This window comes from Citrus sinensis, chromosome 7, assembly GCF_022201045.2.
Source record: "Citrus sinensis cultivar Valencia sweet orange chromosome 7, DVS_A1.0, whole genome shotgun sequence".
Classification (NCBI taxonomy): domain Eukaryota; kingdom Viridiplantae; phylum Streptophyta; class Magnoliopsida; order Sapindales; family Rutaceae; genus Citrus; species Citrus sinensis.
The window spans coordinates 2,256,787-2,271,139 of record NC_068562.1 but is presented as its reverse complement, the minus strand read 5'-3'; the positions used below and the strand labels follow the sequence as shown (position 1 = coordinate 2,271,139).

General features: G+C 33.8%; 3 protein-coding genes across 5 annotated transcripts; 1 reads left to right on the top strand and 2 right to left on the bottom strand.

The window, feature by feature from the left end:
• Window positions 1–40: 40 nt before the first annotated feature.
• LOC102626246 (AP-3 complex subunit sigma) lies at window positions 41–2,350 on the bottom strand. Of its 2 annotated transcripts, none has more exons than XM_025097520.2 (7): window positions 2,103–2,350; window positions 1,967–2,009; window positions 1,802–1,863; window positions 1,564–1,663; window positions 1,107–1,177; window positions 536–627; window positions 41–433 (listed from the first exon to the last, which is right to left on the bottom strand). In XM_025097520.2, exons 1-7 carry the CDS (start codon window positions 2,169–2,171, stop codon window positions 367–369), a joined length of 504 nt encoding a protein of 167 aa, XP_024953288.1. In that variant the 5' UTR covers window positions 2,172–2,350; the 3' UTR covers window positions 41–366. The 2 variants fall into 2 exon arrangements, with proteins under 2 accessions (XP_024953288.1, XP_006466790.1); XM_006466727.4 differs by having other exon boundaries at window positions 1,564–1,660; window positions 2,103–2,349.
• A 1,926-nt stretch (window positions 2,351–4,276) lies between these two features.
• LOC102626836 (uncharacterized) lies at window positions 4,277–5,262 on the top strand. Its single transcript, XM_006466729.4, has one exon. It carries the CDS (start codon window positions 4,414–4,416, stop codon window positions 5,260–5,262), a length of 849 nt encoding a protein of 282 aa, XP_006466792.1. The 5' UTR covers window positions 4,277–4,413.
• A 142-nt stretch (window positions 5,263–5,404) lies between these two features.
• LOC102626538 (vacuolar sorting protein 39) lies at window positions 5,405–13,583 on the bottom strand. Of its 2 annotated transcripts, XM_006466728.4 has the most exons (12): window positions 12,900–13,583; window positions 12,327–12,538; window positions 11,778–11,909; window positions 11,552–11,695; window positions 11,192–11,304; window positions 9,040–9,475; window positions 8,277–8,606; window positions 7,829–8,050; window positions 7,399–7,641; window positions 6,477–6,929; window positions 6,093–6,191; window positions 5,405–5,928 (listed from the first exon to the last, which is right to left on the bottom strand). In XM_006466728.4, the coding sequence occupies exons 1-12, from the start codon at window positions 13,327–13,329 to the stop codon at window positions 5,728–5,730; spliced, it is 3,015 nt and encodes a 1,004-aa protein (XP_006466791.1). In that variant the 5' UTR covers window positions 13,330–13,583; the 3' UTR covers window positions 5,405–5,727. The 2 variants fall into 2 exon arrangements, with proteins under 2 accessions (XP_006466791.1, XP_024952831.1); XM_025097063.2 differs by lacking the exon at window positions 6,093–6,191.
• Between the last annotated feature and the right edge of the window lie 770 nt (window positions 13,584–14,353).

Below are 14,353 nucleotides of genomic sequence, written 5' to 3'. Positions count from 1 at the left end.
TAAAGAACAAACTCATTTCCGGAACAAAGGACAAACTTCATAATTGGTAAATATGCATAATTTAATATATAGGAGTTTTTACATTATCATTTTCTTCCACAAAATCTATTTTGAATGCAACCTCCAGCAGTCCGGCTTTTGCTAGTAGCCACCAAGCGTATCTTCTTATTGTATTGAATCCAATTATTAGTGGTCAAAGAAGTAAAATCTTCACCAATTTTAGAAACACTGTATCATATTGACAGCTCAATCTGAATCACAGCTACCCACCCTCTCAAACACAAATAAGTTTTGAAACTGAATGTAATTGCATTTCAAATTTCAAATTGTGACATTGATTTTTTTTAACAGCTGCATTACTACATGCTACCGACTTCGCCAACCAGAAACAGACTTGGAGACAAGTGCGATAGCGTTTGAGGCTGATTCCAGCCTGCAACATGCAGAATCATCTATTAGTTATAACATAACAAAAGTGGGCGAGTACTAGGCCCGAAGAAAGACAAACAGGTAGAGGGAGAGAGAGGGAGAGCACTTTGATATTTCTTCAACAGCCTTGATCACTTCTATAGAACTTGTTTCCAGCACTTGACCTCCAAAAATAATCTCATCAAGAATAGTGTGCAACTGCCAAAATATAGTAAATTGTAAGAGCTTACTATAAAAGAAAGGGAGTGCTTCGGTCCCCCTCTAAAGCAATCACGTAGAAGCCCATTATTTTCTGGTCAAAGACCAACAGACCACATGTTCCATCAGTATTTCACGTGGATGTTGCAATACAACTCCCAAAAGCACATCAATATGGTTGAAAAAACTTAAGTGAGGAAAAGTTGCTTCACAAAGTGACTCAATATTTAACTAAATGCTTAAATCTAAAATAAGTCAACAGGCAGTGAAATAATCTTTCAGGTATCAACTAGACCTACTGCAGAGCAAAAGGTATCACTAACTCATAAACATAAAAATATCTAAGTGTTTTCTCAACTAAATCTCCCATGCCTGTTAAATCCAACATAGAGCCTTCAAATTTGAACCATATAAAGAATTCATATTTCAGGGAGCATAAGAGTTTTTTTCAAAAGAAGAAAACAAGATAAAGACTCAACCTTGCTGTAGTTGTACACAATGTCGAGCTCACATACATTTTTGAAGCATTTGTCTAAAGTCTCCACGAAAACTGCAGTCATCAGAAGTTTTAAGTGACACAAATTATCCAACCTCGTAAAAGGTTCAAGAAGAAAGTAGTTTATATAATCAACAAGCTATTAACTATATGTTGAGTTGATTCCATATAGAAGGGACACAAATCAACTCTGGTCTATTGCTACATTACACACACTTTTATGAAGATGATCAAGGAGAATTCATTACCAAGCTGATAGACCAGAAATTCCCTTTTTAGGTCTCAACATTATAGCCCATATACTATACTACTGAAGTCTTCATTCATAATAATCAACATCCAAAACTTTTTCCTTGAACAAGAAATTTTAATAACCTTAAGTTAAGGCAAAACAGAATATCCAAATGTGGAAGTTAAACAAAAACACTTATAGAATGTACCTTGTATAAGATCAAGCATAGCTAGCTCATTTTCAGAACTGTCAAATACGAAGACGAAGTACAGAGTTGCAAAGTGCTTATATACAAGGCGTGTACCCTGCTAAAAGCATAATTAAGGAAAAGAAGACACCAAATGATAAAATACATCAACCGCTTTTACATATCTTAGGGAAAATAATTATGAAAACAAATTGAAATGAAAATCGAAGATTGAAAATGAAACAAGAAGTGAATATACCGGGCCGAAAATTGAATCAGCCTCAACAAAATTGCTGACATTATCAGCTCTACCGCATAAGACTGCATGAATATCAAAACGAAAATAAATAAAGAAATGGAAGATCAATCATACAAACAGTCGTGTTGCTGAGTGCCAGAGAGAGAGCGAGAGAGACAGACAGACCTCCGAAAACGCTGCGTATTAGCTCTTGCTGCTTCTCCACGGGCTGAAATTACGAAATTGATTATACAACGACGCAACTGATTGGAGGAAAAATTGATAAACAAAAAATGTAATGGTTTGATAGAGAACGGAAGACCTGAAAATCGTAAAATTTCGCGAGGCGAGGCTTGCCCTGCGTGTTCATAACCATCACCGATTTTATCATTTTTATTCCTTTGGCTTTCTATTCCCGCTCCAAGCAAGTAAACTACAGATCGACTGATCAGACAGTGATCAATGGCTTCCTTTCTTTTTTTTTTTAAATATACAATTTCGTCCCCTTAATTTTGAGAGACAGGCTTTAAAACATCTTATAGAAAGCATTATAAAACCAGCAATTTTATTCACTTCAATACTTAATTCTTAGTTAAGTGACTAATAATTTTCCTATAACCACTCCATTTTTCATAATTAAGAAAATTATTCGTTATAATGTCATAAAATAATATTTTTAAAGAAAAAATATTATGAGTTTTAAGTCATGGAAAATATAGATAGAAAAAAAAAATATAGATAATAATGCAGATTTTAAAAAAAAAATTCAATGAATTTTTTTAATAATAAATTAAATCGCAAATAAGGAAAGCTTATGGAAATATTTCAACTCCCAAGTAATATTTGCTCGGGTCAAGATTATGGAAAAGAGTAAAACAATCGCGATACTAACCGGGTCATAAAATTATTTCATTCTTATCAACAAAATAGAAAGTAAAAAATTAATTCTTTCATTAAAAAAAGGGAATCAATTAGTTATACAAAAAAAAAAAAAATTATATAACGTTGATTATAAGAGTTTAGTTTTTTTAAGTTAGAAATATTTCTCAAAAAAACATTTTAATTTGTTAACAAAATTAGATTAGAAAGATAAAAATCTAAAATTTATGAACAAAAAAAAGTACATAAAACACAAGTACCATAATATTGTTTATTTGTTGTATTTTTTATATAGGTTTTGTTTGGAATTGAGAAATTATAGTTACTGTAAAAAAAAAAAAAACTGTAACTATTAAACAAAAGTTAATAATATGTAATTAACATAATTTTTAAATAGTAATTTTGATAAAATTATTAAAGATATAAGCGTTTCATGGTACAAATAAAAAATTATATCAACATAATTTTTAAACTACATCAGCTGATGTTTACCAAATAATTTAATACATCAATTTTAATTTCAAATTGGACCATAGTACCTCTGATATATACTATAATTTTTGTGATAGTAAGATAAAAAGTCAAAGCTGAGATTTATTATAGATTAATATAAGAAATTTTGTTTTTGGAAAAAAATTTAAAACATATTTTTTTTAAATAATAATAGCTGACTACCAAGAAAATACTATCCAAATAGAAATAGAAGAAATTTAAGGAAGGCCAATTAAATAATTATTAAAAAAATTATTACAAAGAAGATAAATTATAATAATTTGACGTACATATTTAAAGAAAAATGCTTATAAATTAGAAGTATTTAAATTTAGGGAAAAATCAATTCTCATCCCTAGGGTTTCATACAATAGTTCATTTCATCCTTGCTTTTTAAATAATAACTCAAAGCATCATTTTATTAACTCACTATTAGTTAAATACCGTTTGTTAGTTATTCATTGAGGGTAAAAAATGATTTTCTATTAAAGAGAAAATTAAAATAATAAATAAAAGTTGACATGAAATACCGAAAAAAGATGAAAACTTCTATTTCAAACAATTATTTTGCACTACTCTCTATTTTGGCGGCATGAAAAACCCTATAAACCCGAGATTTAAGTATAAAAAAAAATCACAATTTTCATATTCGTATAAGTATACTCTTTAATTGCACTGTGAACCAACTTAAGGAGAGTGATAAGGACTTGAGGGAGATAATAATGGTCAAAGAAGAGTGGTGGCAAAGCTCAAAATAAAAATTAGTTAAAGATTAAAAAGATTTTCAGCACATGCAATCACATAAAAATTGGTTGTATTTTTGAGTTTTTCTTCCAATGATTTAAAAATATTGTGTTAGTTACAATTTGTGCTTATGGTGATTATTCAATGGCTATATTAAACTATTTCATCGTTGATTTCATTTAAGAAAAAATTAATAAATTTTACATATTTTGTAGTGTTATTTAATTGTATAAAAAAATATTTTAATATAATTTATACCACTTTAATAAAAAATTATATTTTACCTTCAATGAACTACTAATTAACAGCATTAAACTAATGGTGAATTAGCGAAATGGTATTTTAGGTCATAATTTAACAAATATGAATGGAATAGACTATTCCATGAAACTGGATGAAAGTGACTTTTTCCGTTAAATTTGACATGTACAAATACACAAGCCCTAACGACACTAACGAGCCATTTAAGGAAAGCGATATTTACTGGCATTTGCGGCGCATCCCAAGGTCATAAGAAAATGGCTACTCAGGAAAACGATGAAGACGACATGGAAATAAATCCTGCAAAAATGCTGTTTCCAGCTGATGAAACACATGGAAACGGTCCTTTGCCCATGGCCATGCTAACGCAGGACACTTTGACTTCATCCTCATCCGAGACCGAGCAACATTACATGCCCTCGATTGAGTCAACGCTGGTCATACGGCAGCTGCCGTCACAGGGCCTTTCCTTCAAGCTCTGGCCCGCAGCCACCACGCTAGTTACTCTCCTAGACCAGTTCTGCAGTCACCCTAGCAACAGCCCCCTCGCCTCCAGTTTATCCAACGGTTGCCAGCTCAACATCCTTGAGCTTGGTTCGGGCACTGGTCTCGTTGGCATGGCTGCAGCGGCTATCCTCGGGGCTAAAGTCACGGTCACCGACCTCCCTCATGTTTTGACCAACCTCCAATTCAACGTTGACGCCAATGCTGGTTTGATATCCCTCCGCGGAGGGTCCGTCCACGTTGCGCCTCTTAGGTGGGGAGAGGCTGAGGCTAATGACGTGGCGGTCGTTGGACGGGAGTTTGACGTTATACTTGCCTCTGACGTTGTGTATCATGATCACCTCTTTGATCCTTTACTTGTAACGCTACGTTTGTTTCTGAATTCAGGCGAGCCTGAGCCGAAGAAGAAGATGATGAGTTTTGTTATGGCTCATTTGAGGAGGTGGAAGAAAGACTCGGTGTTTTTCAAGAAGGCGAAGAAGCTGTTTGATGTTGAGACCATACACGCAGATCTTCCGTGCAATGGTGCCAGGCTCGGTGTGGTTGTTTATCGTATGACTGGGAAAGCAAAAAGTTCTAAATCATCAAGTCAGTGTAGCTAACGCAAATTTAAGTATGCGTTTCGATCAATGCTCCTTCCCTCCGAAATACACTTGAGTCAGAAACACGACACAACAACAAAAATCTCATCGAGTTCTCAGTTTGAAAACAATATCATCAATCCATATCATAATAACATGATAATTTTACCCAAAAATGCAGATATAAACATAAATTTATTGCAGCGTTTTCCTTACAACATGCTTTAGATGAAAAGGCCGGAGAGAGAGATTTTCAAACTAAAGAACCTCACAGACACACACAATCTACAAACCAATACCAAGCTAACTCTCAAGCCTGTCATGTATATCAATATATATATATATATATACACACGCGCGCCAGCAGCAGTTTCCCATTTCAAAACAGCATCACTGGTATTGACAAGTGAAATGTATGCACACAGGTGGCTACTCAAAATGCTTCAGCGTGAAAAATATTTCTTTACAGCAGCACTCCCATAATCATCATCGCTTCCTTAGTGGTGAGCCTTTTGCCACAGCTTTCATACTTTGTGAATCTCTAAAGCAAACGAAGTGCACTATCGTTTTCCCATTAGGATAGACTGCAAAAACACTAGTTCCTATTTTCTTGCTGCAAAGCGAGCACATACTGTCACTGGTGATTTTCACTACTGTTTTCCTCTGGTTGTAGAGTTCATCTTTCACCTGTTCAGACAATTCTTCAATTAGATAACTAGATTGGATGTATATAAGTTAAGTTAGAGCTAATCAGAAGCATGCGCTATCAGCCATGTCATTGTAAAAGAAAAAACTGAATTTCTAGTAACTCATTTGCCAATTAAAACTCAAAGAAGAAGAATTCATGCTACCTGCAGGTTCTCACTCTGCCTCAGACTCTTAATCACTGAAAGGTTCCGGTGGGCTTCACTGGATTTTCTCAAAAGAGGTTCAAGAAATGGAAGCAAGTTCTGCACGTAATACGAAAGAAGCTTACAAATAAAATACTACTGCCCAGCATGGATACACAAGGATTAAAACACATAGATGGTATTGAATCATTTACACATTCAATAAATACACTGTCGCTACTTCCTCACTATCTGGAAACTCTGTTAAAGAGGCTAACTGCCAACATGAACTAACATACAAAATCTACTCGCATATAGAACCGTGAGATAAACACAAGGTCTATTTCAGCAAAGAAATCATTACAAACAGCAGGAACATACAATTCTTAACAACAAAAACTATACCTGTAGTTTAGTTTCTCTTGGCAGGAGCTTGAGAGCCTGAGCTCCATTGATTCTATCCCACCTTTGGCTCAACAGATCAAGGACCTGATCAATCATGATAGTAGAATCTCCCTCCTCACTAAATTCTTCCGCATCACCATCACTCCTGCCACTGTCAGTGCTGCTGGGACTCATTCGCATATCCTCAGCGCCCTCTATGGAAGCAATTTTCTTGGTTGTACGTCCTCCTTTAACCTTGACTGCAGTTACAGACCCAGCCTTTGGTATGGTTGTATTCTGAGATGATACCAGATTTGTAATTTGCTTCTCGAAATTCTTGGTTGCCATCCTTGGATTCAGATATATTTGCAGAAGCGTGAGATAAATATTGCCAGAAGATTTTCCAGATGGTTGATGAGCTATAGACTCATACACTCGATCACAGTAAACTAGTGCCAGTTCAGGTACACAAAGCTACAAAAGTTAAAAAAAATAATAATAATAATAAATAAAATAAAATAAAACCAACTACAATTAGAAAGTAATCATAATAATGCACCAGAAATCAAGAGAAAAATGGAGAACTAGGATTATGCTGGAGGAACCTTTCCCAATCTTGAAAGAGGTAATCAAGCGAAAAACAAAGAATTAAAATTATGCCGGTCAAACCTTTCCCGCTCTACAAAGCGGTAGTCAGAGTTTCAATAACTTTTTTCTGTGTTTTACTTCCCTCTTAAGGATGAGAGGTTCCTACAAAGAATCCCTTCCATATGTATGACCTACTTGGCATTAACCTCAGTAAGGACGAGAAAAACAGTTTTATTATGGTAGCTTGGAGTACCCTCCAATTTATGTGCTTGATTTCATGTTCTGTTACAAGTGGTTTTATATCCATCGCCATTCTTCTTATCAAGAGAAAAACAGGTTGATTAATCAAAAATACCTTATGAACATATAAAGATAAGGCAAGCTCATGTTGGTTCATTTTACCCAACAGTATTGCACGCTCTTCATATAAAGCATCTGCTGGAAGACGTTTCAACAAAACCTCAGGATTATATCCTGAGATACTCTCCAAAGCAGACAATAATTTCTTCCTTGTTGGTGAATAAGCCTTCTCATCCCATTTCTGTTGAGCACTAAGGTCTGAGTACCAATCAAGTACTTCAGAAAGATAGATTTGCACCTACAAGACATAATTAAGATAAATCTCAGCTAATTATCAGCAGTCATGTCATAATCACCATTGCCTGCACCAACTATGTCCACAGTCAGATACATACAAAACTTATTAGTATCTTTTTTTTCGTTCAAATCCTGAACCGAAATATCATAGTTTTTTTTTTTAAAGTTACAAAATCAAGAACTCTCACCATTTCATTTTGTAACTTTTCAGAGATTGAATTTTCATTCATGGCAAGCATAAGCTCCAAGTATCTCCCTTGCATGCTAGGAGCATACTGCTTCAAATAAGAGTTGACCAAGTCTGATGGAATATTCCCAGATAAAAATAGCTCAATGGTTTGCGTTGGACAGCTTTCAAGAACAAGCATTGAGAATTCCAGAACAAGCATGGGGTCAGTCCCACAGAGTGGCTGCAAAAGAAAATCCACAGAAACTAGTTTGGTATTCCACATATAAAGGCTCTAGTCTCACTCATCACTCCAGTTCCTTAGTTTCTAGGAACAAAGATTCACCCAATATAAAAGCAACCTCACTACTGGATTCCAATGCAATACACATCAAATATTTTGGTGCTATGGTTTGATTTTGTTAAACTGCAAACAGGATACAAGTTATCACATAAATGAGAATATTTACCTTGAGATATTCAATAATTGACTCAGGATTGAACTTTTGGGTATGCTCGTCCTGTGACTGATTCGATTTTGATTCTTCAACTAATTCATGCAGAAGTTTAAGAGCTTCACGGTGCCTTGCATTGGACTTGTAAAGCTCCAGCAATGCAGCATAATGGTTCTTTTTCTGAAGAATCTCCTCGCATATTTTAACATCACAGTAGTTAAGACCTTTCAGTAATTCTAAAGCCGCTGAAGACTGTCCAGTAAGAAGCAGAGCTTGCAGTAGCGCTGTGTCCAGTATTGCTGCCATCTCCCTAGCACCAGAGTACATGGGGATGGTACCACGCCCCTAAAGGACCAAAAAAATATTAGATCCTAAACTTTTTGTGTACTGGAAACTTGTACAACTGAAATAAATTATTTGGAAAAGCTTTTTATCATGACAAATCGTCAAAAAAGACTCAAAAAATGTAAACATTTAGTACAGATAAGTGTCAATATCAATGCACTCATTAGTGCATCTACATCATTTTACCTAAATCTGATCCATACTAATTTATCAATTATAGAATAAAAACTAGCATGATGCGACATCATCCAGCAAAGAAGAAGCAATATTCACATTCAAAGTAAAATATAAACCTAATATCATGAATAGCAAACATATTATACAGGGCAATGACATTTATTTAAACGTAATATCATGAATAGCAAACATATTATATAGGGTAATGACACACGAAATTTTGAGAAAAGTATACTAAAGGAAACTAGTAATTCACCTTGCTTGATTTCTTAAACCTGGTGGAATCATGAGATGTAAAGTTATCTCCCACAGCATCTAAAACAACCTCTTCCGTTCCCTCAGCAGTGGCCTTTTCAATTATACTGGATCTCTTCTTTTGCAGGAACTTAATGAGAGCCATGAGAGTATTATGACTCATTTTCTTGGATTTAAGTGTTGCATTTTCATCCAATTCTGATAGCTGTGCTGGAGGGGAGGACTCCATATCGTCTGACATCCCAGAAGAACCTCTTGAGAGACTTGGAGCATCAGAAGAAATGTCCAACAGCCTTTCTGGTTCAGGAACCACAGTTGTTTTAGGAAGCACAATAGATGGATACAAAGAAAGCGCATAGGTAATATCCACTTGAGATGCCAAGAAATGTTCCATGGCCTCCTCATAGCTCCCGGTGTCAAAAAGGTAGTGAGCAAATCTGTAAAAACAGTAACAAACTAAATTAACACTAGTTTATGGTTGAAAATGTACAAGCACGAGGACCTATAGTCCACTATTATATACATCACGAGCAGATGAGAAAAACAAAAAATCATACAACCATGCATAACCTGAATGATTAATCAGCAAAATATGCACTGCACATATATGATGTACAACGGAATCCATCAGCCACCATATAAATGTAAACCTTATGTAGAAAAGCATAGATCAATTTTTTTTTTAATTGTTTAACCTAATGGAAACCCAACCCCCTCCCCACCTATGTAAGCAGGGCTCGAATCCCAGACCTACTGTTTCCAAGATAAGAGATTTTACCACCTCAATTAGATGGTACCCACAACAATGCAAAGCAAAGCAAAGATCATAATATGTCATTTTCTGTTTTTTTCTCTAAGCAAGCATACTTATTATTATAAACAATAAAATTCTATTATAAAGATATATTATTGTAGAAAAATAATAGTAATCAAAATTTCAAAAATTGAATCTATTTAATAGAATTCTAATAAAGATAATATAATTATCTGATAATTAATATAAGTGTGTATGTGCGTGTGTAATTCTTCTTTAATGTCGTGTGTAATTCTTCTTTAATGTGGATATCCTCACTTTAACAAAGTGAGGATGCTAACTGAAATACAAAAAAAAAAAAAAAAACCACAGATTTTAATACATTAGAAACTCAGTTTTTTGTCTGTTAGTGCATTAAAATATTAGAAATAAATAGTAATATAACAATAATTAAAAATAAAAATATTGAAAACTATTCAATAATGAATTGCAATTAATATTGAAGTTCAATATCTACTTAGTAAATTGATTTTAAATGGTTTGGTACTGGAATTTGATGGAATTACCCTGAAGAGAGTATCTGGCCTAACTTTAGATAAAGAATTTCCAGACATTTCAAGGAAAAAATGTGAATATAATCGAACAGTAAAATTTCTCTCTACCAAGGAGAAGATGCCGGTTTGATTCCCGCTATCCGCTAGGGTAAAGTAATGTAGTTAATAGGAATGATTTCTTATAGTTGACTGTGATAATATAGTGCCTCTATCTTTCCACTCCAACAGGGAAAGAAAAACGTGTTAATTAATTATATAATTAACATTTAACAGGATTTGAACCCGTGACCTAAAGGTTATGAGCCTTACGACCACCAGTTTTTGCAACAGCTGTAATGATGCAACAGCTGTAATGACATTGCACAATGAGTAGAGTTGGATTTAGAAATGATGCTCAAGATTTTGATAAAAATGTAACTTCAAAAATCCAGCAAGAAAAACACCAGCATTTGGCTGCACCCAAATTTTGAGAAACCGGCTAAAATTTCATCAAGCTCTTTCCTCAGCCCAGCAGAGCCAATATTATCCATCCATGGCTACCCAAAAGGAAGATCAGGGCACTTGGGCCAGCCAATAAACCCGCAATGCAATCAATTAAACTTTTAAATCAAGTCAGGTTCCGGGCATGGAGTTTATACATCATAATAAATTCATGATGCAGTTTGATAAATATAGAGCTTGGTTTGTTCTTTTTGCATGTTCAGTTGCAGTATACAAAACTGTACTGCAAAATTGATTTGATGTATTACTGTCTCATAATTTTTTTCTTAAAGAAGGTGTGAAAGTTGAGAGAGCGAGAGAGAGAGAGAGAGAGAGAGAGAGAGAGAGTGAAGAGGGATATTCACCTTATGTGAATTGATCCCTCCTTTGCAGCTCGAAGGCTTGCATCTTCTGGTGGAAGCAGCTTGCACAAGGCCAAAGCCTCCTCAAAATCCCCAGATGCTGTCAATTGTACAATCTGCAATTCATTAACAGACAAAAATTCTTATGCAATTCTTGAAGCAAGGTATTGTGTTCTTTCTACATTAGACCACCAAGTCATGGCCAAAAGCATGATAAAGCAACAAAAGACATAAATGGCAATTATAAGACTATAAAAAGAATTATTCTTAATTCACATGAAATCTTATATCAGTCCAATTTGCTTTTACAAATCCTATGTCTATCTATACATAACATTGACCTTATCAAGAGTACTAAGATACCTGTGCGCCAAGAGGGACAGGGAAGAGCCCAAAAATAGAATTTTCTAATGCAACAATAACAGCATTGCTGCTTGGAATAAGATGCCGGACATTTTGGAGAACAATTGTCTGTATCAAAGCATACGGAACTCGAAGAGATCGAACCTGTAAAAGAGAATAGCAGAAACGCATAAATGCCAAACTTCCATCAAATTAAAGAAAATGAACTACCATTTAGTCAGACTACCTCAACACGTCTAGGTAACAAAGCAATTGCATAAGGCTTTTGGATGATAACAGCGATAGGTGCCTCTGACCAGCAAATCCTGTCTGCCTGAAGAAGCTTACCATTTTGGTCCACAAATACCCCAATGTTCTCCTGACAGCAGTAAGAAACTTTACCTTAATAACTCTCAAGCAAGATATTGAACTGCTGTATAAGTTGATATCAGAAATCAATATTTGTTTTGCATACAGTAAATTAGGAATTTGAGATCCCCAAGCAGCGATTAATCATGGGTGCATTCATTCTAAATACACACGGTAACGAGTTTGTTCATTAATTCATCGTAAAATGGTTTTCTATTCATATGCAGTTCAAGGACATTTTAACATACAAGAACAGAGAAGCAGAACATAGGAATGTCTATAGAAAGGAAAGCTTTCATAGACATAGCAACTAGCAGGAAAAGAAATGAATTGTTACTTTTTTGTCTGCCAAATTTAATCTAAACTAAATATAAAAACTATAAAATATAAATTTGTTTTGCAGCAAATGATCATCAAAGACAAGTACCTTTCCAAGAAGGAGTTCACCAGAAAGAAGCGAGACCACTAATGGCGGTCCAATTCTCCCAGAAGGAAACACCTCAGACAATGCACCATTTGTCGCATTCAGTATCATGTATCCTTTCCTAATTGCTATACATATATTTTCACCGCACCAAGACATAGACTTCACAGTATCTGGTACTCCAAAATCTTTTACCTCTACGAATCCTCGCCCCCCTAGAGCAACACATACAGATTAACCACAAATACATTTTTGAACTTCAACTTTCCACTACAAGCTGCAGCTGAATTAGCAAATTCTATTTTCACATCAATATTTGAAAAAATATATATATATCATTCATTCCCACATCTAAGCTGCAGCTGCTTCTTCCTGGTGGGACAAAATCTAAGTGAATAGCGATAAAAGTTTCTAACAGTTGAATTCACTCAATATGCCTCAAATTCTCACAAAGTGTGACTGATAAGAAAAATAAGGTACAAAATCTAAAATTTGACAACTATTGTTATTTTTGAAAAGTTTCTTTCTCTAAATTCTACAAATGATCAGAACCAAAAGATAAATTAAGGTAAATACCATCATGTCTGAAAATACAGACTCTCTTTTGCCTGGCGAAACACAAAAAGCCTCTTCGATCGTCCCATGAGTACACATTAGCACCTTTGGCTTTAGTTAACACAGCGATTGTCTCCAAATTGGGGAGCCTATGGAAAGCAATCGATTCAGAGAGCGATAAGAGGAGCTGTCTAGAGGCCAATACCTCCATTGACAAAATAGGCTTCTTCGAGAAGCCAGAAATGGTTCTCTCAAGCTCGTATGATTCCTTGCGGAGAGACTGATAGTCGGACGGTGGAGATCGGTCGGACTCTGAGGACCCTGGACTGTAGATTTTGAGAGAGCCATCGGAACAGCCAAGGAGGATTTTCAAGCCGTAAGATGCGACAGCATCGATTTTTGGCGAGCAATTGCTGATTAGCTCCAGCGAATCAAAGGCATTGTGTACCATTATTGGCCCTTTTTTTTTTAATTGTTGTTCGATGAGATTTTCTTTTTCAATCTTCTTTCACAGGGATTTTTCCCTTTATACAACCCACCAAACTTTGGCCATTTATGATAATATGCTGTCACAGTTTAAAATTATGAACATATGCTGATTTGATATTGATGAGTACAAGCACTCTTTCATTCATTCCACAGACCAGTGATTGTCGAGTACTTTAGGCAGAACGTGTTTAATGAAAGAGTGCAGTCTGATGTTTGGCTGCATCAATGGCTGCATTATTAGTTAATAAATAAAATAAGTTTTTAATTTAATATTCTATTATATTTTTATTTTTATATTAATTATATTAAAAATATAATTACATGAAGTATTATTTAAGTATATTATTATTATTATTATTAAATTTAATATAAGTAATAATAAACATTAAATAGTGTATAAAAGTACAATAAAATGTTACATTATGCCATTATATTACAATAATTAATATATAAAAATTAATTATTTTTAAATAGTTTAATGTAACTAATAATAAGTACCTAAGTATTAGTAAATTTAAATGATAATAATTTACAATTAATAGTAACATAAATAATGATATAAAAACTATATTGTAGCTTAATACATCATTATGCAATATAATGCATTATGTCAAACACACCATTAACTATATTGTACTAAGGTGTATTGTATTAAATTGTAATGTGCATATTAGATTTGGTATAGTATGAACTGTATTATATAAAATAATATGATTTTATATTAATATAATAATTAAATTAATATTATTAAAATTTATGATTTTATTTTTGTACTATGTATGATAAAATACTATAATATTGTTAATAAATTATATAAAAATATTTAATATAATTTATATCTATATATTAGTCATTATAATATAGTATAACTTAATATTATAAGGAAAATTAGTATTATGTAGTAATATAATATATTATATTATAAACAATATAATATTAAATTATAAACTTATTTTTATTTATTAATGTGGAATATCGTTGTTTAA

Excerpts from the sequence above, each read along its gene's own strand:
- LOC102626246 (XM_025097520.2), bottom strand. The coding sequence starts at position 2,171 with ATGATAAAATCGGTGATGGTTATGAACACGCAGGGCAAGCCTCGCCTC. Across the intron at positions 1,178-1,563 it reads TATGCTTGATCTTATACAAG|TTTTCGTGGAGACTTTAGAC; the intron begins GTACATTCTATA and ends TGATGACTGCAG. Across the intron at positions 628-1,106 it reads TTGTGTACAACTACAGCAAG|TTGCACACTATTCTTGATGA; the intron begins GTTGAGTCTTTA and ends ATATTTTGGCAG.
- LOC102626538 (XM_006466728.4), bottom strand. The coding sequence starts at position 13,329 with ATGGTACACAATGCCTTTGATTCGCTGGAGCTAATCAGCAATTGCTCG. Across the intron at positions 12,539-12,899 it reads CTGTATTTTCAGACATGATG|GGGGGCGAGGATTCGTAGAG; the intron begins GTATTTACCTTA and ends GTGTTGCTCTAG. Across the intron at positions 9,476-11,191 it reads GAGGGATCAATTCACATAAG|ATTTGCTCACTACCTTTTTG; the intron begins GTGAATATCCCT and ends CTGTTTTTACAG.
- LOC102626836 (XM_006466729.4), top strand. The coding sequence starts at position 4,414 with ATGGCTACTCAGGAAAACGATGAAGACGACATGGAAATAAATCCTGCA.